The 26,323-nt window shown below is 41.4% G+C and overlaps 1 protein-coding gene across 1 annotated transcript in view; it reads right to left on the bottom strand.

Moving 5' to 3' along the window:
* The window catches only part of NPAS2 (neuronal PAS domain protein 2), a 112,752-nt gene that overhangs the window by 28,968 nt on the left and 57,461 nt on the right, over nucleotides 1–26,323 (bottom strand). The window contains exons 5-9 of the mRNA XM_037057267.1: nucleotides 15,837–15,957; nucleotides 12,093–12,206; nucleotides 2,678–2,802; nucleotides 1,921–2,003; nucleotides 1,128–1,234 (exon numbers count right to left, since the gene is read on the bottom strand). Of these exons, the coding sequence (XP_036913162.1) occupies nucleotides 1,128–1,234; nucleotides 1,921–2,003; nucleotides 2,678–2,802; nucleotides 12,093–12,206; nucleotides 15,837–15,957 (550 nt within the window). The remainder of the gene's footprint in view (nucleotides 1–1,127; nucleotides 1,235–1,920; nucleotides 2,004–2,677; nucleotides 2,803–12,092; nucleotides 12,207–15,836; nucleotides 15,958–26,323) is intronic.

Below are 26,323 nucleotides of genomic sequence, written 5' to 3'. Positions count from 1 at the left end.
AACCTTAAATTCTAAGTGGTTCCTGATGAAACTCAAGCCTGTTCTTCCTTGAGCAAAGACAGCAGAGAAGAGAAAGTTATTATAATGGGCACTACAGACAAGGCATCTATGAAAATGCAATGTTGGGCCCTGGCCAAGTGGCTTAGTTGGTTGGAGCATTGTCCCATGCACCAAAAGGTTACAGGTTTGATTCCCATTCAGGGCACATATATAGGTGACCAGTTTGACCCCTGGTCAGGCATGTATGGGAGGCAACCAATTGATGTTTCTCTGTTTGTCTCTCTCCCTTTTCTTCTCTAATATCAATAAAAATATCCTTAGGTGAGGAGTAAAAGAAATGCAGTGGTGGTGGTCAATCCATGGATCAGGATCCATAGGACAATGTTACTACAAATCTTCCTGTGCAAAAGTAGGGACTTGGCACCAAAAATATGACTTTAAATGATTAATTCTTAAATTCTCTTGTTAAGTGAGAATGCAGACATGGTTGTAGTTTTCCCTTACCCCACACCAGGAGTCCTGCCTCCCATACCTTTGTCAAGTGTTCTTCTCTGTACAGAAAACCTTCCTGATGCTTCTGCCTTAGCTGGATGAGGGACCCTCCTCTGAACCCCCCAATATCCTGTGTACCTCTCTGTTACTGCACCAATAACATCCTATAAAGTCAGCTATTTCTGTGTTTTTATCAGCCTTTGTTCCTACAGAGCGGCAAGAAGAGTCTGATCATCTTTATATCCTGGGCCTCTTTGATCATCTGGCCTGTGGCTTAGGTCTAATACTTGTCTGCTGGCTAAAGAAAGTTATGTAGATTCAGTATTTTGTGTTTGAAGTACTATATTATATAACTTTAAAAAATGGCCAGTACCTTTTACATTTCTTTAAGATTAAACAGCTTGTGTATGTGAGGGATACTGGGAAGATGCTGGGGTGTGGCCAGGCAGAACAAAGTCAATTCTAGGTGAAAACACACACAGGATCATCCAGACAACAACCTCCATCATACTCCTGGGTCATTTCAGAGAATACAAAATCTTCCACCTCAGAAAGAACCCGAGTAACAAGCAGACTTCCAGGCTAGGAGTCCTGCTGTCAGGGCTCTATGGACAGGGTGAGAAAGCAGTACTCACAGTGCTGGTGACACCTAGTGAGGAGCTCCAGATCATCAATGTGGTAGTAGTCATAACCTGAGGTTCCCAAAACTTCAAAAGGAAGGTATCCTATTATTGTAGGGGCTCTGCCAAGAACAATGGGATAATTCATCAGAGAGGACTCACTATGGTGGCTGCACCTCAATGCTGAGGGTATAGTTTGCACATTTAGTGATACACGGAGGCCTTGTTTCTCAAGAATAGGAGGAGCAAAATAATTTTGCATTGGTTAAAGCCCAAGGGGCTGTGTATTCCAAAGTACTGATTTTTTTTTTTGGCATATAGGTACTCAGTGCTCTTGGCATAACCTGGCCCAAATAATAACAAAATTTATCACAACTGAAGAATAAAAACAGCTATAGATTGAGTCTGCCTAAATCCAAAGCATAATGAAAAATTAGAGGATGGGGAGGGGAAATTGCTACTTCTTAAACTGTGAAAAATGTCAAAAAGAAAGAATATTAGGCTACAGAGAAAAAGGAGCTGAAAGAAATAAGATGAGAAGTTTATCTCACTTCTGCTCCTGCCTTCCTGGGAGCTGGAGAAACTTTCCATTGGTGGAGGTGGGGGATGGGGTTGTTTCCCAAAGATGTCCCCAGGCTGCAGTGTCTGGCTCTTCTGAAATGGTCTGATCCAAACACAGAATACATCCATGGATACAGATACATGTGATAGAAGGCAAACTGCCTAACCCTTGGCTGGGAACCACTTTTCCTTCTGCCAGGCCCGACCTTTTTCACCCCAACCCAGATATGCTTTTCTTTTCACACACCTGTGATCCAGAAATAAAAACTTCCATTCCAAGCTGTGCCTTGAAGTGAAGTCCTCTAGAGTTTCATCAACTACACACATTTCCTATATTAGAAGGAAAGAAAATGTTGCCTGAGGTGATAGATGCTCATGCTAGAGCTGCTCAGGATGACTGGTGGACAACAGAAGTTACAACTCTTCAGAGCAAGTCTTCAAGTTGTGTTGGATTGAAGCTTGTAATCTGTAGCTAATCTGGGTATTAGCTGATACAAAATTTATTTCACAAGCTGGGAAAAATAACTAGGAGCTAAAATGTCACACCCCTCCCTTCCCATTATCTCAAACTGTGGTAAACATGTGGAAAATGGCTTTTCATCTGCACTTGAATTACTAATTTAACTCAACATTCCTGCCACAGACACTAAAGCAAACACAGACAAGAGATTTCAGACAAACCCTCAGTTTGACACTAGGTTCTCACCTCTGCCTGCCCTGAGTGGTATTAATGTTGGTATGAAATGTAGAAAGATTTATGGAGCTCTAAAGAAGCATCTATACAGGCTAAAGAGTGATTGATGCCTTTAAACAAAATATCTTCTAGGAAGTGCAGTTATGAGAGACAGCATGTGGGGCTGTCAGAGGTAAGGAAACCAGACATTTCAAATTTGTAGTGACAATACCCTTGTAATTTAATTTTTCCATAAAGACATTATTAAATATAAGTAAATCGGACTCAACTGTAATATTTCTACAGGATAACTTCTCTTTCAGGTACTTACCTTTAGGAATTGTGGTGTTGCTAGGTGAACAGTAGCGACAAAGCAGACTCCCTTTCCTAGAGGTACCTGGCAAGGCCTTAGAAGGGCACTGTCAAAGCGTCCTCCATTGCAGGAGGGGCTAGGCACTGGGGAGGGAGGGACACAGGTTAGCCCATCTGTGCAGCAGCCAGCCTGCCTGTATTCCTGTGAATCAGCACTGCACTCAGGGCTTTGTGAACATTAATTCATCTCATTCTTATAACTTGGGGAGTAGATGCTGTTGTTACCCCATTGCACAGGAACTGAGGCACAGATGGGTGAAGCAACTGCACAAGACCACACAGAACCAGAATTTGAGTCACTAGTATACTACTTGCCTCTCACTTGCACTATCCTATAGCCACTTAGATGATCATGTTGGGGAAAATATTCTGCAAAATGAGAAGACAGCCTCATTCTGCAGTTACTCACTCCAGGCAGTGTTTTAAGGGTCAATTCCATAGTCTGTCAGTGTTTCTAATACTGATGGACCCAGGAAAATAACTTTGTCTTGGTACATGAACCCCTGCACCTGGTGTGGCATAGCTGGAAGTCAAGGGCTTCTGCTCTGAAACACCTCCTTAGGGTCCTGTATGAGGCAGGGGTTCAGTCAGGACTACTAAAGAGATAGCCTCAAGACTTAGGGTGATCTCCAAAGGTATGGTGCATAGGTAAAAAAATCTGTTTATTGCCTTATTTATTCTCACAAGTCTGGGAAGGTGTGACTTTCTTCATATTAAGCAACGTCACTCAGAGTAGAAATAATGGAGCAGGAACTGTACTCAGGTCTTAGAGACTCCAAGTCCAGGGTTCTAACAAGGATGGTTCTAGGTTCATCTTGCCATGATGCTGGTACTAGGCCCCACAGGCCTCTTGAGGAGGTGCCCTTGGCACTAGCAGCAGTTTTCCCTGGTAGCTACAGATTTTCCCTCAGGTTGACTGTGAACAACTGCTCTTTCCACCTTCCATGCCAGAGAAGAATTCTGCTATAGCTAGAGTTTTTTGGGTGGGTGAAAGGATCCCATTAAATATGAGAAAAGTCATTTTATCATGTACACAAATTCTCACCAGTTCCCTGGGATCTTTGACATGGCTGCCTAGGCCCTACCCAGAGCAGTTAATTCAGAAACTTGGGGTGAAGTCCAGGCATCAGCATTTTAAAACCTCCCAGGTTTACTCATGTGCCTCCAGGATTGAGGACTACTGTTATAGATAATCTATATGACCTCTTTCCTTTTAAAATGTAATTGATTATATCTTGTACATTTCTGAATTTGTAAATTTAAAATTATGCTTTCTAGCCCTGGCTGGTGTGGCTCAGTGGACTGGGTGCTTGCCTGCAAATCAAAAGGTTGCTGGTTGGATTCCCAGTCAGGGTACATGCCTGGGTGGTAGGCCAGGTCCCCAGTTGGTGGCATGTGAGAGGCAACCACACATTGATGTTTCCCTCTCTTCCTCCCTTCCCCTCTAAAATGAGAACATATAAACATCAGAAAACAAAACACATTCTAAGATGATGTCTACAAGACTTTGGATTTTAGCTTTCCAATAATTTCTTACTTTATATGTGTATGGGTTTCTAAATGATTAAATAATGTAGTGTTTTATCTACAGACATGAATAAATTCATTTTACAGAACATATCTCTGAATGTATCCATATAACTAATGCATGTTTCCAAACATGACCATAAAGTGGGTAAAATAAAAAACACTGGTCCCAAGGGAGTTTGCATCTGCCTTTAGTTGGCTTTGATCATTGAAGATCAATGTGTAGGGTAGGCCAAGGAACTTATCAAGGGAAAAGAAAACAATTCCACATAAGGGAAGGGTTGCCAGATGTGAACATCTGCATGATGAAAAAAAGAAAGACATTGAAAAATTTCCCAGATGTAAAATATCCTCTCAACTGAAATCCAAGAAACATCACCAGCCAGATAAATACATAATAAAACGATCCCTACTCTTTCAGAATATCAAGACCTTCCAAGCAAACTTCTACGGATTTCCCAGGAATTTAAGAGAGTCTTTAATTTCACTTGAACCATGTGCCTTGTTTGAGGTATCCTTTCTGCTACTAAATTCATGTGTCCTTTCAGTAAGTGCCTTCCTTGGTGATTTACTGTGAGAGAGACAGGACAGATGGAGTGTGAAATAGGCAACACCAGCCCCTAAGGACTTCAAGGGGCAAGGATGTGTATCATGGCAATTAAATGGATGTTCTATAGAGCTTCCTGTTGGCCTGGCTGCCTCCCAGTATAGTTTTATCAACCCTTTTATGACTTCTAAAGCTTTGAAGATGAAAATGAATCTCTAGGGACATCCCATTATTGCTTGTACCCTGCAGTGATAAGCTATATATTTTAGAGAGGAGCCCAGAACCAGTAAATGCATCTTCTAAACAAACCTTTCCCTCAAACCTGAAGCAGTTGAGAGCTTGATCAAAAGGGATAGTGAGTCAAGGATCAAAATTATAACACTGGCCAAGGGGAAAACCTCAGGGAGAAACATAGGGAAGAAATTACTTTAAACATTTTGCCACTGGTGTTTGAAATGACTTTCACTCTCAGTGTGAGCCTTCTTGCAGTTTCTGGAGAGTCACCACGTGGGCACACTGCTCCCTGGGACTTCATAGTAATATTTAGCTATCCCATCCCCAGGTAGTTTAAAAACAATAATTAAAAATTTAATTAGCTGTTTCAGTTTAAGCAATAGAAAATTATATCTAATCACAACTGACTGCCTGAGCCTTTCAGAAGGATAAACCACTCAATGCAGGCCCAGACCTGTTTTTTCAGATCTCTGACTTTCTCAGCCTCTTTTCCTCTGTTCCTATCTCTGTTTCTCTCTATCACACACACACACAGCACTCATGATAGAGACAGAAGTGATTATTTCTTGCTACATGCCCCCCCCCAAGTCATCTTCTTTAAAATTGATCATAGTGTTGTCTAAAGCTAAAGTGATAGCTTTCCCCATGGCAGGAACTGGATCTAATTCTCTCTTTCCACCTCTGGGCAGGCCTCTTGCAAACAGTAGGTATCAACAAGTGTTTATGGGAAGACTCTCAAACAAGATAACTTTCCATGTCACCTCCAAGCCACAGCTCAAAGCCCAGTTGGGGAAGACACCTTCTGATCCTTGTCAACAACTAATGCATAGACTTTGAGATCCCAGGGTGATTTTTCCCTCCACAGCCCAGCCTGGTGCTGATGGTGGCAGGCTTACCATGGTAGGATTCCCTTGGTATTCAGATTAGCTCATTGCCCTACTAATGCACTGACACTGGTACAAAGAACGCCTGGGCAACACCTGCTGCAAATCAGCCATTTTTCAATCAGTCCATGGAAAGTGTGGGAGTGACCACTGTGAAACCCATGCTTGAAGAGAGGCAAGATAGGGCTCTGTTTTTGGTCTTCCTAATAAAAGTGTTCATGGAACCACAAGGACCCCTCTTCTTTCCTGACTCTTTTAGTACAATCTCTAAATTCAGAGACCCTGAAAGAAATTTGCCTTGGGCTGGCATTCTTAGGATTCCAATAATAAGATAGTACAAGGTTGTCTAGAGAATCAAAATGACTTGATTGTGCCCAGCATTCATCGGTTTCCAAGTCTGCCTGACGACAAAGGTGCGCTCCAAATAAGTCATAACAAGGAAATATGGATGACTATAGGGGCAAGGAGAGTGCAGATGGTGTGAGAACTTGTTCCCAAAGGGGAATGGGAGAGAGAGGAAGAAGCAGGGATGGTCATAGTGAACCTTTGCTGACAGCAGGGAGTAAAAGGAAATGGAGAAAGATATACCAATACTCTTCTGCTCAATATCAGTTCAGTCATCAGGCCTAAACAATTAAGCAGTCTGATCAGAGATGGCCTGCTTATGATGACTTGCAACAGCTGTAGGAAGATACACTAACAGTCCAGAAAATGACAAATAGCTTTCTCAGTACTTCTTGGAATAAATGAAAAACAAAGCAGGGCAGGTATCTGGGGAGACGTGAAACCAGGTGAAAAGGTTTGCTAAAGGAAGAATGAAGTTTGTAAATCTCATTTGTGTTAAGTGTCTGAAAGATTGGGCAAGATTGTTGGGATGTTGAGGGGAAATAATGTTCTGCACATTCATGAGAAATCATCTCCCCCATATTAAGTATGATTCCCAGACTCACATTTTTTCCTCTTCCTAGTGTGTGTTCCCCAAGGTGTTCTGAAAAATCAGGTTTTGGGGTTCTTGGGAGAGCAGCAGCACCATAATCCTGACCAGTGTTTGGCCTGGGGTTCTGCCTAACTTCTGGGGCTAATGTGCAGTTTTCTTTCCTTTCTGCCACTTCTATTTTGGCACAGGGAAGAACAATGTTAGACAGAAGCTACACCAGAAAGCTGGAGGGTAGCAGTCTTCAATTGTTAGACTGAAAATCATATTCTAATGGGAAAAATATACCTTAAACTTCTTTTCTGAGACATTCATTAATGAAATTGAGTCAATTTGGGGGCCAGGAGATGTAATGGCATTGACAAAATACCCACCAGATGGTGGGTGTGGACAGAGCCAAATTATTGTATGCTCAGGAAAGTGAACTTTCTGTAGGCTACTGTGCCCTGAGCCACAGTGGGATATCTTGTGCCCATTTTTATCACAATTATTGGACAACCTATACCAAAGTTCCCTGTACCAGGCTGAAACAAGCATGAAGATAGTTAATAAATGTATGACCATTCCTTACTGTTTCATTTTAATACAGACTGGAGATGCTCCGACAGGATGACAGTCTTAGGTAAAATTTTCTTCTTTTTTCTGATCTTAATTCCTCTGCAATATACTTGGCAGCAATGCTCACTGCTGGGGAAGGATATGAGCTTCACTGTTGGGGTGGCAGAAACACTCTGATCCTGATCCTTGGGGCTTGTGACAGAGACTAGATGAACCTGACCTACTCACATTGGACACGGAGCCAGCTGAGACCTGAGCAGTTAGTTATCTGGGTCAGCAGGCAAGCAGATGGGGTCTTCATCTATGTGATTTACGTGTCACCAAACACCCTCTCTGGCTCAGTCTTGCCCTCTCTTCCCTACCCGGAAACCTCAACATTTCACTTTGGCCCCTTTGTTTTAAGGCCTGAGAATTCCTGTAAATGTGAATTTTAGTAGTAGCAAGGGCCTTTATTGGCCTTGAGCCAAATTGGTTGATCAGAGAATCTTCTAGGCTGGGAAGAGAAGGTCAGGAACTGTTGTACAGGGGCCTGGTAAAGGATATTAGGGAGCACCCAAAGAAGGGTGGGGGCATAGAATAGGGAGTGAGTGGAGGCTAAGGGTGAAACTTTCCTGACCACACATTGGTGCTCAGGAGGTCTTCCAGTATAGACTATTCACAAGGCACAGGAAATTAGACAGGCTTCAGTTTACCCAGCACTTACAAATGTGAATTTAATCATTATTTCGCATTTAAGGCCAAAGAAGTAGCAGGAGCACTCCTGGAAGTAACCACTAGGTTCCTGGAGTGTGCTTTGGGGTCAGTCAAGGATGGCTAGGTTAATTACTTCCCAAGGAAGACAATGATTTCCCTGAGTTTAAAGTTCTTGGTCTGAATTGTGGCTGTTCCCGCCACCTCTGTGTCAGGGCCAAGTTCTCCAAGTCTCTGTCTATGTCAACCTATTGTGTTGAGTGCTTATTTGTGTGCCAGGCAAGGACTGCATCAACCCAGGAAGGGGTGCAATGAACAGATTAAAGGCTGCGCTTCTCCCCATGCCATTTTTTAAAAATAAAAATAAAAGCCTCATAGTTTGACAGGCACCAAGTAAGAATACACCTGGTAATAATACATAAACTAAACAGCTCTACAGAAATGAAAGATTTTTCATGGTAATGGACCAAATTAGGGTTTCCTACATAGTTATTTGATATGTGAGCAAATATTCTATTTAAAGAAAACTAGTGTTCATGATCATTTTTCTTCCACACTTTGCATATTGTTTTTAAACTTGTGCCATGCATGGGAACTTGGGAAAGTTATATGGGGTGGCTTGTGTAATGATCACAATTTTTAGTTCTGTATTTGGTGCTTTGACATTTGGGGCCTTGCTGACCCTGGAGGGACTGCTCCTCTCAGGGTCAGTCAATTCCTAGGGATACTAAACAACTCACCTTCCAGTGTACCTTTCTTATGGAAACTAGCCAATGCAGATCCTACCCACCCCCTCTCCCTTCTGGCTGTCATACTATCCCCCTGCCCTAAAGTGATTACTCCAGGGCCAGGACTGGCCCTGTGCCTAATCACTGACCAAACAACTCTGGGCAGCCTCTATAGCACAAAGCCCTGAAATTAGGCATATTAGACTATTCTAAACCTGTTAGCTAATCCTGCCTTGCATATGCTTTCTAGAATAAACCACAATAGAGGCTCTTCGTATTTTTCCTGCTCTTCCTCCCTCTAACCCATGCTGATGCTTCCCTACGTGACCCTGCATAATGGGCTATGCCTGCTGGATCTGTGCACATAAACCTCTTCCTTCATGACAACCATTTCCATGTTTGCATGCCTTATTATATTTGATATCCTTAAAGCAGCTTGATGTGTGGGTACAGGATATCTGTTGTACACAAGTATAGACATTATATACCACTTCCAGGGAAGGGACAGGCCTATGCTGTACATCTGGATATTTAATTTCAACACAGATTTGTGGAAGGCAGCAAAGCACTGGGCCTAAGCATGAGTTGGTTAGAATTGGTATAAATGTGGGTCTCCCTTCCTACCTATGCACCTCTGAATTCGCTTTCTTATGCATCAATTTCCTCTACTGTTAAGATGAGACAATGCCAATAGTACCATCTCCTAAGGTTCTTGTGAGGATTCAATGAGATGATCAAGGCAAATACTGAGCCCAGGGCCTGGTACTAAAGAAATCCCACCGATGAGCTATTTTTTAAAACTAATTGTTCAATGTTTATTAAGAAGTAAACCTACAAAATCAAATTTGAATTTTTTCTATTATATTAAACTGTATTTTATAGGTTAAAATGGTTGATTTTTTGTGATTTCATAAGGCTCCATGGTAGCAATTCATTTGTCTCTCTGATGCTTTTTCCTATCTATTGTAATTCAAGTCAGACTTATATTTCATGTTTTCCACAATTACATTGGGAGACTCTTGTCTCAACAAAACCCCTGCTAATTTTGGTTTGTTCAATAGGCTCTGGAAAGTTACTTTTCACTCTTGATTTTAAATTTTCCACTTCCAATGCTGTGTGTTTATAGAAGTAACAGTCTCCAAAAATAAAATCACACATAATTTCCATACATTCTTTCAGGCAAACAACCATCGTCTTAACTTGAAGTGGAAATAAAGCCATGTTAGTTAATTTTAAAAAAATCCAGGTATTCACAATGAAGCCTGCCTATTTCCTTGAAACGCTCATAAACCTTGTGATCAATGACAGAAAGGTTCAAAGTGATATTCAGTAGCATCTGAATATCGTGATCAATGACAGGAAGGTTCAAAGTAATATTCAGTAGCATCTTAGAATTGTGGGAATGGAAATTTACAAAGGACAGAACTGCTGCTCACCAGCAAATCATGGGATGGTTCCTTTAATTAAGAGTACGCACAGCTGTCATGGGGACACGTGGGAGAAGCATCCTCTCCCTTCTGTGGATGAGGCTATTGGGATTCTCTGCTCTTCCAGCAGCTGGCATTATTTATGGCCATAGCACATGCTTCAAGCAAATTCCAAATCACTGCTTATTTTAACTCAACGACAAAGTTGTCTGGAAAGGGTACCATATGTAAGAGGAGTGTCACAGAAATTCCTATGAAATGGCATTTAGTATTACAATAGTGCAGTATTTCTCCAAGTCCATGACCCCATGGTTCTTTTCCAACCATGCAACCCCAGCCTCATCCTCAGGTCTTCTGAACTGGAGTCATTTGACAACACTAACAACATGCATTTTCACAGCTGCCTCACCCCATTACCTACTGTACCAGGGCTGATATCATGTTGGGTATTCTATGAGGTCACCCTCTTTATCTGGTAGCTGAATGAGCTACTTGTGTGGTTCACTGACCAGTCATCTAAGAAGGTTTGGGAGAGCCTTTAGATGAGTCAGTTTAGCATGGTCATTCCTTGGCTTCATCTGTTTCACTCAGAGTTAGGGACCCGCTTGGGGAAGATGACCTTCCAACACTTCCAACCACTCAGGCAGAAGGTCTCCTGGATGATGATGGAGCCTATCATCCAGGCATAAATGCTGAACACTGGTCCTGGAAATCACTTTGGCAGAATCATGTTGCTTAGCATCTAGTTAGAGCCTTTTTAAAAAAGTAAGTATATTTTATGCAAATAAATATAATTAAGGAGCCTCCGAAGCTGGAGGAAAAACCTCTAATCGCCTCAGCATTAGGACTTGGTGCCATGGAAACTTGTGGTCTAATCTGACTGGGATGACTGAACTTGACAATGGACCCAGACTTAAACAGTAATCAGGGAGCACAAGTGAGCACTGTCATCAACTCCCTCATGCTTTCCACCTGCCTACCCACCCTCTCATTTCTGAGGCTCATCTTTCTGTATGTATTCCTTTGATATTTTTCTTCCTTTCTTCTTCCTACCATTCCCTGTCAACACTTCCTTCTGGTTTTTCTCATCTCTGCTGTTTTATGAAATACTAGATCTTTCAAAGTTATTTGTTTTGAGTTTCAGGGTATAAGACAAACAAAAGGCAGGTCAGCCTGTGCTAGTCTCCATAGCAGGGCTGTGTGGTGGGACATGTGTTTCTGAGTTTCTGGCATCAGGTCTGCATTCCCATTTTGCAACGGTAAAAAGTAAAACTGAATGTTTAAGTCTGTTAGAGATGCGTGAAGAGCTTACACAATTATTTGCCTGGGTAATTTCAGAAAGGACAGCTTTACCATTTAACCTGTCCTACTTAGCAGTTCATCCAATGTAGATGAGCACAAGGCCTATGAACCAGAGTTATTAAAATATGCTCACAGCAGTACAGAAGGGGTAATAAAAATTGTAAAATCATAGAAAGCAAAGTTATGGATAATCATGTCACAATGAAGCCTTGTTTGGCTGTTTGTTGGCCAAACCTCCTCTATATTAACTGTAAATTATTTCTCACAGTAGAACTATTCCATCAGCCTGCAATTAAATAAATTAATAATGTACATATCAGTGGGACTTTGCACACTGACATAAACAGGTGTGGAAGTGTGTTCCTCTAGAATAGGAAATAACATTTACAAGCACAAAAGCACACATCTTGGGAACAAAAAATCCAAATGCAAACATGTAAAGCACAGATTCTTCTGCTTCCTTCCTCCATGGATTTTTATGTCCCCATGTGCATATTTGCATGTTAAAGACACTGGTGCAATTACATGACAAGTAAAGCTTACCATTGTTGTAGGTGCAAAAATATCCTACACATTTTATGTATTCATAAGTTGGAAATTCCTTTGGGTTCAAGCTGCCTCTGAGAAGATGGCAATAAAACTCTAAATCATTGTCAGCTGTGTCATTAAGGGAAAAGCGAGAGAAAGAGAACATGAGCATTATGCACTGTAGACTAAACAAGTCACACCCTTGTGAAACTCACATGATGAGAATATTTCTTTCATTGTGTGATTGTTTTTGGACATGGTTTTGTAATCTTTGCAGCATAGGTTCCATCCCATTATTTACACATATATTGCATGCTATACTTGAACCCAATTAACCATTGCTCACAGGTGTCTGTGGTTGGTTATGCTGGCATTGATTAGGGCCAGTTGTTTTCACGGGGTATATAAAAATAATGCAACTCATGTAGAACAGTTGTATTTAATTTAATCTTTTTTTGCTTTTATTTGAGGTAAAATCAGATTAAGAGTAGGACAAATTCTTCATGGAAAATGGACAAAGGCTAGAACAAGCACAGGGCAGCTTCAGTACCTCCATTAGTATATCTGCTTCATTAAGTGACAAATGGTTCAGCAGACACCAAGGCCAGACTTTTAGCCAGGTGCCGGTTTAAAAACTTAGAAACACCAAAAACTGCAAATGTGTATAAATTATCCTATGACAACCCTGGCTGGTGTAGCTCAATGGATTGAGCATGGGCCTGTGAAGCAAAGGGTTGCGGGTTCGATTCCCAGTCAGGGCACATGCCTGGGTTGCAGGCCAGGTCCCCAGCAGGGGACACGTGAGGGGCAACCACACATTGATGTTTCTCTCCCTTTCTTTCTCCCTCCCTTCTCTCTAAAAATAAATAAATAAAATATTTAAAAAATTATCCTATAACAAACTAGGGAGAAGAAAATTTGGATTTTTGACCTAATTATTTAATTTTAGGTTGTTCATTTGTTATCATACCAATCTAGCATTACACTGTCCTCCAAAATAAGCAGATTCCTGATGTCCGCACTGTTTACTACTAAAAGACCCTCATGTGGAAAAACAATCTCTCGCATTATATGTAAAACAAATTACTATTCTTAAGTTCTATGCTTTCGAATTTCTTTTTTCTTTTTAATTTGTTGATTATGCTATTACAGTTGTCCCAGTTTCTCCCCTTTATTCCCCTTAGCTCTGTACCCCTGTTCCACCATCATTCCCCCAGCTTAGTTCATGTCCATGGGTCATACATACAAGTTATTTGGCTCCTCCATTTCCCATACTATGCTTAACCTCCTCCTATCTATTTTGCACTAACATTTATGCTTCTTATTCCCTGTACCTTTTACCCCATTCTCCTTCCACCTCCCCACTGATAACCGTCCATGTGATCTCTATGTCTGTGAATCTGTTCCCGTTCTAGTTGTTTGCTTATTTCATTTTTTTTTTTTTTTTTTTAGGTTCAGGTGTTGATAGTTGTGAGTTTGTTGTCATTTTACTGTTGGTATTTTTTATCTACTTTTTCTTTGATAAGTCCCTTCCACATTTCATATAATAAGGGCTTGGTGATGATGAACTCCTTTAACTTGACTTTATCTGGGAAGCACTTTATCTGCCCTTCCATTCTAAATGATAGCTTCGCTGGATAGAGTAATCTTGGATATAGGTTCTTGCCTTTCAAGGCTTCAAATATTTGTTTTTAGCCGCCTCTTGCCTGCATTGTTTCTTTTGAGAAATCAGCTGATGGTCTTATGGGAACTCCCTTGTAGGTAACTGTCTCTTTTTCTCTTTTTAAAATGATTTAATTATTGTTCAAGTACAGTTTTCTGTCTTTTACCCCCATCCCAGCCCACCCCTCCAGTGCTTCCCACCTCCCTCCCATTTCCAACCCCTTTAGTTTTTGTCCATGTGTCCTTTCTACCTGTTCCTGTAAATCCTTCCCCTGAAATCCCCTCCCCTCTCCCTTCCAGTCACTGTCCCCTTGTTCTCTATTTCAGTGTTTTTGTTTTATTTTGCTTGCTCATTTGTTTTGTTATTTAGCTTCCTGTTAAAGGTGAGATCATATGGTATTTGGCTTAAAACACCTGGCTTATTTCACTCAGCATAATGCTTTCCAGTTCCATCCATGCTATTGCAAAGGGTAGGAGCTCCTTCTTTCTTTCTGCTGCATAGAATTCCATTGCGTATATGTACCATTACTTTTTGATCCATTCATTTACTAATGGGCACCTAGGTTGCTTCCAGCTCTTGGCTATTGTAAATTGTGCTTCTATGAACATTGGGGTGCATAGGTTCTTTTGAATTGGTGTTTTAAGGTTCTTAGGATATAATTCCAGCAGTGAAATTGCTGGATCAAAAGGCAGGTCCATTTTTAGTTTTCTTAGAAAATTCCATACTGTTTTCCATAGTGGTTGTACCAGTCTGCAATCCTACCAACAATGGATTAGGGTCCCCTCTTTTCCACAGCCTCTCCAACACTTGTTGTGTGTCTCCTTTTCTTTTGCTGCTTTTAAGATTCTCTCCTTATCTTTAATCTTGGCTAATGTAATTATGATGTGCCTTGGTGTGAGCTTCCTTGGGTCCACCCCCTTTGGGACTCTCTGGGCTTCCTGGACTTATTGGAAGTGTATTTCCCTTGGCAGATTAGGGAAGTTCTACATTATATTTTCATATAGGATTTCAATTCCTTGTTCTTCCTCTTCTCCTTCTGGCACCCTGATTTGGATGTTGGAACATTTAAAGTTGTCAAGGAGGTTCCTAAGCCTCTCCTTGTTTTTTAAAATTCTTGTTTCTTCATTCTGTTCTGGTCGAATGTTCATTTCTTCCTTCTGCTCCAAACTGTTGATTGCGAGTCCCGGTTTCCTTCCCTTCACTTTCCTACATTTTCCTTTATTTCACTTTTCATACCCTTCACTTTTTCCTGTGTTTTGAGACCATACTCAGCCATATCTGTGAGCATCCTGATTACCAGTGTTTTGAACTCTGCATCTAATAGGTTGGCTATCTCTTTGTCGCTTAGTTGTAAATTTTTTTCTGGAGTTTGATCTGTTCTTTCACTTGAGCCATGTTTTTTTTTGTCTCTGTGTTCCTGTCAGCTAGTAAGGGGAGGGGCCTTAGGTATTCACCAGGATAGGGCAACCCAGTTTGCTGCATTGTGGCATTGTATATGAGGGAGGGGCCTGAGAAGGAACAATGACTCTTGCTCAGTTCTTGGCTGGCTTTCAGTCACTTCCAATTACCCACAAAAAATTGGGCTATTCTGGTGCTGATTTCCTGGTGGGTGGTTTTGTGAATGTTCTAGGACCCTGTGGGTCTCTCCAGTGAACTCTCCTGTGAGGCTGGAAGTTTCTCCTGCTGCCTCAATCCCACAGGTTTTTTCAATCAGAGGTTTTAAGGCTTTATTTCTGCCTTAGGAATAAACTGGAACCCTCAGTTGCACAATCTTGTCTCATTCCCCAGTTGTTCCTCCTGGTTTATCACATGCAAATGTGGGACTGCCCATTCTGCCAGCCACCGCAAAGTGTATCTACCTATGCCTCCATCTTGGCTGGAAGTGTCAAATTTTCTATACAAAAATTAAATGTCTTACATATTCCAAACTCCAGTTGTAGCTCTAATCTTAAAATATACCTCTTAGGATCTTGGATATGTTCTGAGTCACAAGGGAAATTATTCTTAAAATTAGTACTTCCTTCTTAATTTGTTTAACCTTTCAAAACTAAAATTTTTATCTTTATATATGGTAAAATTGGTGAAGTCAAACTTACCTTTTAAGTATCCTGGGAAGAGGGAATCTGTCACAGGCATATGGGAAGAAAGCATCTTATAAACTTCTGAATGTTCTTGTTCTGGAAGGAAATTTAATAAATTCTGATCCATGACATCTGACTGAAAAATAAAATAGAACAAAGGTATACACACAATGAATATGGAAAACAATAGCAAAAGCAAAAACTAAACATTCATGTAAATTCAGAACTATTTTCAGAAATGAAAAATGCAATATCTGATTTTTGGTGAAGACCTTTAATCTCTCACTCTGTAATTTTGAATTGTAACCTAAAGGTTTTACTTGCTCAAATGCACATGTGCTATTGCTATGGGCCCAGCAAGAAGTAAGAGTGAAGCAGACAAACATGCAGAGTCCTCTTCATGCTTGAGGAGCCCCATCTGCTCACATCCTCCCTTCTGGTTAGGGGAGCATGGGCAGTGTGATTGGCCCAGCACAAGATCACTCACTCATTTGAAGGGTTCTGAGGAGCTCAGTGGGGTTCCTTTTCTGACATTTATACCTGCAGATGGCTGCCTGTTTACTTCTTAAATGTCTATAGTTGAAAGAATTGAACTTTTTCTTCTAAGTGCCTGAGCATTGTAGATACAAAATAAATACAACTTCGAGTCTGGATAGCACTGATGAACAGAACTGTCTCTGATGAGGGAAATGGTCCACAATCTGTGAGTCCATTATGGAAGCCACTAGCCACATGGCTACCGATCAAGAGCTATTGAGCTCTTGAAATGTGGCTGGTATGACCAAAGACTGAATATTTAATTGTATTTAATTTTAATTATTTGAATGGGAATGTTAATAGCTCCACATGGCTATGGCTATGGCTCCCAGATTGGATAGTGCGGGAGGAAACTCCCAGTGGAGACAGAGGATAGGTATGTCTATATCACTTCCTTGGACTCCCTCAGTAAACTTACCCCCTCTTGCAGCTTAAAACATGATCTGTATATACTTGTAAATGTGTGTATCTAGGCAACTCTCTCTTATGTGCCTTGGCTTAACCTTCCAACTGCCCCTCAGATGCCCCCTAGGGACTAAAGATTCACATAGATCCCCAATATCATAATTCTTTTGCACCCATACTTCTCCTCCCCTTGTCTTCTCTGGTCTCATATGTGGTATTGCCATCTAGTCACTCACTCATACCAGACACCCAGGTGGCACCTTTTGCTTCTCCTCCCCCAACCTGATCTTCACATCAAACAGTGTTTAAGTCCTGTGATATTTTCTTCCCACCAATTTTCTCAGATCTACTCACTTTCCATACATATGGCCTCTATGCTAATCCAAACTACCGTCATCTTTTGTCTGGTGAAAGAACTGGTCAAGCTGGTCTTCCTATTCCAACATCTGTCCTTGTCCAATTTGTTTTCCAAAAGGAGCCTGTAGCAGATCAAGTTACCAACCTGCTTAAAACCATCTATGAGCTTCCAGTTGTTCCTGGGATGAAGCCTAACCATCTCAATTCACTGTAGGGCTCCCACACCTGCCATCTACCTGCTCCACTCTGGCACTTCTGCCTCCCACATCTTCCTTTTCTGCAGTTTGTCAGGACTGTTTTTCTGTCAGAGCCTTCCTCCAGGCTCTGCCCTCTGACTGGAATATTCTACACCCTCCCCTCTTGTTCATCTAACTTTTCAGGCACCTGCTTTGAACTCATGTCCCCTGAGAAGCTATTCATGACAGCCCCTCATCCAGAACGGTGCCCTTATCCAGAACGGCGCCCTCACCCTGGATTCTTTTTTAAAAAAATATACTTTATTGATTATACCATTACAGTTGTTCTACTCCCCCCTTCATTCCCCTCCACCCGCACCCTCCCTCCCCCACCATTCTCCCCCCTTAGTTTATAACCACGTGTCTCAGTTCTTTAGATTCTATATTTCCCCCACTATTCTTGCCCTCCCCCTTATCTATTTTCTACCTACTGTCTATGCTATTTTCTGTGCCTTCTCCCCGCTTCTCCTCCTCCCACTCCCCTGTTGCTAACCCTCCTTGTGTTCTTCATTTCTATGGTTCCACTCCTGATCTAGCTGTCCTCTTGGTTTGTTTTTGTTTTAGGTGTGGTTGTTAATAACTGTGAGTTTGCTGTCCTTTCACTGTTAATATTTTTCATCTTCTTTTTCTTATATAAGTCCCTTTAGCATTTCATATAATAAGGGCTTGGTGATGATGAACTCCTTGAACTTGACCTTATCTGAGAAGCACTTTATCTGTCCTTCCATTCTAAATGAAAGTTTTGCTGGATAAAGCAATCTTGGCTGTAGGTCTTTGGATTTCATGACTTGGAATACTTCTTTCCAGCCCCTTCTTGCCTGTAAGGTCTCTTTTGAGAAATCCGCTGACAGTCTGATGGGTACTCCTTTGTAGGTGACTGTCCCCTTATCCCTTGCTGCTTCTAGGATTCTCTCCTTCATTTTGGTCTTGGCTAATGTAATTATGATGTGCCTTGGTGTGTTCCTTCTTGGGTCCAACTTCTTTGGCACTCTCTGAGCTTCCTGGATTTCCTGGAAGTCTATTTCCTTTGCCAGACTGGGGAAGTTCTCCTTTATTATTTGTTCAAATAAGTTTTCCACTCGTGGCTGTTTCTTTCCCCCTTCTGGTACCCCTATAATCCGGATGTTGGAACGTTTAAAGATGTCCTGGAGGTTCCTAAGCCTCTCCTCATTTTTTTGAATTCTCATTTCTTCATTCCTTTCTGGTGGGATGTTTTGTTCTTCCTTCTGGTCCATTCCATTGATTTGAGTCCCAGTTTCCTTTCCATCACTATTGGTTTCCTGTGCATCTCCCTTCATTTCAATTAGTTTAGCCTTCATATGTTCCTCTAATTTGTGACTTTGTTCCTCTAATTTGTGACTACAATCTACCAGTTCTGTGAGCATCCTGATAAATAGTGTCTTGAATTGTCCTTCTGAGAGGCTGGCAATTTCTTGGTCGCTTAGAGTTATTGGCTCTGGAACTTTGAGTTCTTCTTGCACCATCTTTTGGGCTGTTCATGCCTGTTCCATAGCAGGATCAGAGCCCTAAAGTGTTCACTAGAACAGGGCAACTAAGTCGCTGGGTTGTGACACTGTATGTTGGGGCCGCAGTTGCTGCCGTCACCGGGCCCATGCGTTTCGTCCCACTGCACGCGAGTGTGCCACCACCATCAGCCCTCGCCCCCTGGGGCCTGCGTGGTCTGTCTCACTGTGCGCGAATGTGCGCCCGCGGTCAGTCTGCCCCACACCCCAACTGGTTCCGGGCTGCCTGCGCTCCTGGGTCGGGGACCTGTCCTGCCCGACCCTGCTTGCTCCTGGCTCCGCCCCTCTTACCATCCCCGTTGAATGGTTAGATGTAGTCGTACTTCCGTATAATTCAATTTTCTGTCCTTTGGTTGTGTCTTTGTTTCTCCAAACCTTTGTTGTATTCAAACTTCGTTGTGGGAGAAGGCACAGTGTTTCCACCTATGCCTCCATCTTGGCGGAAGTCTCACCCTGGATTCTTGAGCTTCTGCACCCTTCTGCTACACTTGCTAGGTCATTCTGCACTTGCCAACATGTCTTCATCTAAAGGGGAAGGCCTGTGAGGGACTGGCCCTCATTGTGGCAATGAAAGTGACAGTTGAGAGGTTGGGTTTGAAGAATGGCTCTGCGCCCTCCAAGCCACACTTTGCTCAGCTAGAAGATTGGGAACCTAATATGAAATGAGCTTACTTGAACATCTATAGCAGGGGTGTTAAAATTATTTTAACCAGGGGCCACATCAGCCTCATGGTTGTCTTCAAAGGGCTGAATGTAGAGTTCTTTGTTCCTAGTTAAAGAGTAGTTACATTTATATGGTTCTAAAATTACACTGGACACTTTGAAGGCAACAGCGAGGCTGATGTGGCCCCAGTGAAAATGAGTTTGACATCCCTGATTTACAAGAATTGGAGGGACAACAACAAACAAAGCCTAGAGCAAGTAGAAGGAAGCAAATAATAAAAATGAGGGAAGAATTCAATGACACAGAGATAAAAGAACACTTCTAAGGATCAATACATACAAGAGCTGGTTCTTTGAAAAGAGAAACAAAACTAACAAGCCTTTAACCAGACTCATCAAGAAAAAAAGAGAAAGGACCCAAGTAAATAAAATCAGAAACAAAAGAGAAGAAATTACAACTGATACCACAGAAATACAAAGGATTATAAGGAATTACTATAAACAGCACTATGCCCCAAAATTGGAAAACCTGGATGAAATGGACACATTTCTAGAAAATATAATTTTCCAAAACTGAATGAAGAAAAAGCAGAAAGCCTGAATAGAAAAATAACAGCCAGTGAAATTGAAGCAATAATCAAAAAGATCCCAGCACACAAAAGCCCTGGACTGGATGACTGCACAAGAGAATTTTACAAAACATTTTAGGAAGAGCTAATTCATATCCTTCACAGGCTACTCCAAATGATCTAAGAAGACGGAAGACCCCCAAACTCTTTTTCTGAGGCCACCATCACCCAAATCCCAAAATTGGATTATGACATAACAAAGAAAGAAAACTATAGGCCAATATTGTTGATGAACATAGATGCTAAAATCCTAAACAAAATATTGGAAAACCACATACAGCAATACATTGAAAAGATTACACATTGTGATCAAGTGATATTCATCCCAGGGATGCAAGGATAGTACAATATTCACAAATAAATAAATATAATACATCACATAAACAAAAAAAAAACAAAATTGCATGATCATATTACTAGATACAGAAAAAGCATCTCATAAGGTACAATGCCCATTTATGATAAAAACACTCAGCAAAGTGAGAGTAAAGGGAGCAAACCTTAATATAATAAAGGCTATATACGAGAAACCTACAGCCTACATCATATTGAACAGGCAAACTTAAAAGCTTTCCCACTAAAATCAGGAACAAGACAAGGGTGTCTGCTTTCACCACTTCTATTCAATATAGTAATGGAAGTCCTAGCCACAGTGATCAGACAAGAAGAAGAAATAAAAGGCAACCAAATTGGAAAGAAAGAAGTGAAACTGTTATTGTTTGCAGATGACATGATAGTGCACATAGAAAACCTCACAGACGCCATCAAAAAATGGCTCAACCTAAAAAATAAATCTGGCAAAATGGTGGGATACAAAGTCAACATTTTGAAATCAAAGGCATTTTTGTGCACCAACAATGATTTATCAGAAACAGAAATTCGGGGGAAAAAACTCATTGGCTCCAGCAACAAGAAAAATAAAGTACATAGGAATAAGCCTAACCAAGGAGGTAAAATACCTGTATGAAGAAAAGTACACAACACTGAAGAAAGAAATCAAGGCAGACACAAACAAATGGAAACATATACTGTGTTCATGGATTGGAAGAATTAACATTATCAAAATGTCCATATACCCAAAGCAATTTATACATTCAATGCAATACCTATTAAAGTACAATGACATATTTCACAGACATAGAACAAAAACTTCAAAAATTTATATGGAACCATAAACGACCCCGAATAACAGCTGCAATTTTGAGAAAGAAGAACAAAGTAGGAGGGATCACAATACCTGATTTTAAACTACATTACAATGTCAGGGTAACCAAAAGAGTCTTGTACTGGCATAAGAATAGACACATAGATCAATGGAATAGAACAGAAAGCCCAGAAACAAACCCAAGTTTCCATGGTCAATTAATATTTGACAAAGAAGCAGTAGCATAAAATATAAAAAAATATAGTAAAAATAGCCTCTTCAACAAATGGTGTTGGGGGAGCTGGACAGCTACATTAAAAAAAAATAAAACTTGATCAGCAACTTACACCATACCCAAAATAAATTCAAGGTGGATAAAAGATTTCAATGTAAGTTGTGACACCATTGAAGTCTTTCAGGAGAACATAGGCAGGAAAATCTCATATATTCTGTGCAGCAATATTTTCACTGATATGTCCCCTACAGCAAGGGACATAAAGGAAAGAATAAACAAATGTAATCTCATTAAAATAAAAACCTTCTGTGTGGTTAAAGAAAACAGCATTAAAATGAAAAGAGAACCAACTGTATGGGCAAACATATTTGCCAATGATATCTCAGACAAGGGTTTTATCTCCAATATATATATATATATATATATATATATATATATATATATATATATATATATATATAAAGAACTCACATGACTTCTCTCCAAGAAGACAAACTACACAATTATAAAATGGGCAAAGGACTTGGGCAAATGTTTCTCCAAGGAGGACATACAGAGGTCCCAGAGACATATGACAAGATGCTCAGCATCACTAGCAATCAGAGAGATGCAAATTAAAACCACAATGAGATACCACTTCACACCATTGAGAATGGCCATCATAAACAAAGCAACAAACAAGTACTGGAGAAGCTGAGGAGAAAATAGAACCCTAGTGCACTGTTGGTGGGAATGCAGACTTGGTACAACCACTACGGAAAACAGTAAGGAATTTTCTCAGAAAACTAAAAATGGATCTGCCTTTTGACCCAGCAATTCCACTGCTAGATTTATATTCTAAGGACCCTGAAACACCAATCTGAAAGAACCTATGCACCCCAATGCAGCTCATAGCAGCACAATTTACAATAGCCAAGTGCTGAAAGAAATCCAAGTGCCCGTCAGTAAATGAGCAGATCGAAAAAGTATGGTACATTTATATAATGGAATTCTACACAATAGAAAGAAAGACAGAGGTCCTACCCTATGTGACAGCATGGGTGGAACTGGAGAGCACTATGCTAAGTGAAATAAGCCAGGCAGTGAAAGACAAATACCATAGGATCTCACCATTAACAGGAACCTAATCAACAAAATGAACAAGCAAGCAAAGTATAGCCAAGGACATTGAAATTGAGAACAGGTTGACAGTGACCAGAGGGAAGGGGGGAGGAGATAATGGGGAAAAAAGGTGAAGGGTTTATATGAACAACTACAAAGGACACATGAACAAAACCAAGGACAGGTGGAATCAGGGGAGGGAGGTGGGGTTGGCTGGGCTAGAGGGGGAAGGGTCAGGGGAAAAGGCAGATAACTGTACTTGAACATCAATAAAATGTAAAATTAAAAATGCTTTAATGATTATGCTATTACAGTTGTCCCATTTTTTTCTCCTCTTTATTCCCCTTAGCTCTGGATCCCTGTCCCACCATCATTCCCCCAGCTTAGTTCATGTCTGTGGATCATACATACAAGTCATTTGGCTTCTCCATTTCCCATACTATTCTTAACCTCCTCCTGTCTATTTTGTACCTAGCATTTATGCTTCTTATTCCCTGTACCTTTTGCCCTATTCTCCTTCCACCTCCCCACTGATAACCGTCCATGTGATCTCTATGTCTGTGAATCTGTTCCCATTCTAGTTGTTTGCTTAGTTCATTTGTTTTAGGTTCAGTTGTTGATAGTTGTGAGTTTGTTGTCATTTTACTGTTTGTATTTTTATCTACTTTTTCTTTGATAAGTCCCTTCCACATTTCATATAATAAGGGCTTGGTGATGATGAACTTCTTTAACTTGACTTTATCTGGGAAGCACTTTATCTGCCCTTCCATTCTAAATGATAGCTTTGCTGAATAGAGTAATCTTGGGCCATATATTTTTTGTCTCTGTGTGCCTTTCAGGTAGTAAGGGGAGGAGTCTTAGGTATTCACCAGGGTAGGGCAACCCAGGTTGCTGCATTGTGGCACTGTATGTGGGGGAGGGGCCCGAGAGGGAACAATGACTCTTGCTCAGTTCTTGGCTTGGCTTGGCTTTGTGGGTAGTTGGGAGTGATAAAGTCACTCTCAACTACCCACAAACAAATTGGGCTTTTCTGGTGCGGATTCTCTGGTGGATGTTTTGTGAATGTTCTAGGACCCTGTGGTCCTCTCCAATGAACACTTTTATCAGGCTGGAAGTTTCTCCTGCTGCCTCAACTCCACAGGTTTTTTCAGTCAGAGGTTAAGGCTTTATTTCCACACACTAGAATCCTGGGTTGCACAATCTGTCTCATTCCCCAGTTGTTCCTCCTGGTTTGTACACAAGCAAATGTTCAACTGCCCATTCTGCCAACCGCTGCCTTGCCATTGTCCTCTCTGTCCCAGCTGGTCATCTCCACTCCTCTTACAGATCTGGATGAATGTTTGTCATTTAACTCCTTGGTTGTTGGACTTCCATACAGTTTGATTTTATGGCAGTTCTGTTTATTTTTTCTTTTTTAATTTGTTGTCCTTTGTTTGGTTGTGTGAGGAGGAAAAGTGTATTTACCTACACCTCCATCTTGGCTGGAAGTACTGATGTTCTTGATTTTGTTAAGCCCATTATGTTTAGTTTTTAAGAAGATGACTAATACAGATAACAGTAGTCTTTGTTTTTAAAGACAATTCAGATATTTGAACATAGTAAGTCCCCCCACAGTCTTTTCTTCAACGGCCAGTCAGTTAGTCTCTCCTGATGATGGGTATGGCAGAGAGCAGGGTTTTGGGCTCCCAGGAAGGTCAGAGGACTGTGGGGGACCTCAGGCTATACGTTCTGCACAGAATGAAAGGACTCTGAATGGAGGTGGGGGAAGTTGGGCTATAGGGGTAGGGGCTTTAGGGGCTTGTGTTAATACATGGAAAGGGCTCACAGCAAGTCTTTTATGTGTATTTGTTATTATGTTACTATCATGCCATTTCCATGTGCTGAAAACCAACACATAATGTTAATTTGAAAATTTAAACCCTACTGCTTACAGAAGAGTAAATTATACCTGCAATTGAATTCTCTCTTGAATAAGCTGAGCTCTATTTATTAAAAGAATAGCAATTATGGAGACAAGGGAGAGAATGCACCATCAGTGGCCATCTTTATAGCCAGATTATATTGTTAAAAACATCATTTACCTGTTGGGAAGGGAGGGTCTCTAACCCAACTTACTGATATGTCTGTGGCTAACATGCCTGTTAAATTCCAAATCACATATCTTCCATGTTTTCTGTTGAGGCACCTCGAAAGTTTGGAGCCCATAAGAAAGTGCTGGGAGACAGGAAGGAGATTCCTTTCTCCTTGTACCCCAACAACATCAGTCCCATTGCACCCAGTAGGATTAAGTGAACCTGTGCAGGCAGCGCAGGAAGCTGGATGGCTGAGGTGGGAGCGGGCTGGGCGAACACTTAGTTTAGAAATGTCCCTAAAGGCTCCAACAGTTCTGGCTGGAGACCTGTGTTGGCTACCATCAAAGGGGGTGATGAGGAGAAGTCCTGGAGAAACCTCCTAGTGAGAAGAGGCAGGAATGGGCTCAGGGAGTCAGGCAGTGTCTTGGTATCCCTCAGGGAGCAGGAAAGTGTGGGGGCCTGCTAGGCCATAATGGGACCAAGGACAGAGTTCTCCACTGTGAAAATGGTGGATGAACTTGGTTTCTGGTCTCTGGAGCTGGCGGGTACCTTGACACTTTCCTAACCTTTTAGTTCCCAGCCTTGAAGGACACAACAAGGCTCTGGCGCAGGTGTCATGTTCCCAGATGGTTATGAGAACTTCTTGCCCTTTTGATAGCTTAAGGGAGTGCACGAACTTTGAAAAACAACATTGTTTCTAGTTCCCTGCCATCTTGCTTTAGGTATTAACAGTTTGTATATAAGACAGCTGTTCCTTGAATAAAGTTGCCATATGCCAGCAGAGCTATGGTCCTCTCCATTTTTTTTTTAGTCCCTCGCCTCACCTCGTGACGACGCCTGCTGCAGCGGGCTGCGGCAGGAAAGTATATTTGATATGCTTTCTTTCCATTTACAGTAAGAATAAAACTGATGGCCAAACTTTCAGAAGACTGTATAGAGAATAGCTTTGATTGTGGAATAGTGATGAATTAATTAATATATGAAAAATACCAACTATCAAGAAGCTCTCTTCCTTAAAAAAAAACTAAAGAAGGTCAACAGAAAGCCACAAAATGAGTAAAGATATTTAGGATGGATATACCTGTGATGTAAGGTCTAAAACTAATGTTCAATGTTGTATGCTTCTTTATCACCTGGCAAATAGGGAGGGCCTTGACTGGCCTAAAAGGAAGCTCCTTTCTGCACTCCGTCCTTAGGGATGAAGTCCCCAGCTGAACAACCCTCCTTTCAAAGGGACCAAGCATGGTTCCAGCTCATCCCTGAGAGGCAGGTTTAGTCCTTTGCCAGCTGGCAGAATTATTCAAACAAGCTAATATTGTTGGGCATTGCCCTACCTGGTTTCAGAAGCTATGACCGCACCCCCCCTCCCATGGCTAGGGCTGAGTAAAAGAACTTGGGACCATAAGCTTATCTTCCTGGCAGGGGCACCACCTCTGCCCCCTTTTACTTCACCCTGCTGGCCCTGGGTAGATGACTGGTTAGCCAATGATGGGTAAGATTCCTCAAGAGATGACCTAAGACAGGCATGGTCATGATGGGGTCTTCGGAAGGACTTGGGGGGCTACAGTAAAAGGGGGTGATGGACTCTCACCCCTCAGCT

The sequence above is a fragment of the Sturnira hondurensis genome, unplaced genomic scaffold (genome assembly GCF_014824575.4).
Source record: "Sturnira hondurensis isolate 20B ecotype Veracruz unplaced genomic scaffold, ASM1482457v3 Scaffold0009664, whole genome shotgun sequence".
Taxonomy (NCBI): Eukaryota; Metazoa; Chordata; class Mammalia; order Chiroptera; family Phyllostomidae; genus Sturnira; species Sturnira hondurensis.
This window is presented reverse-complemented; position numbering and strand designations above follow the sequence as displayed.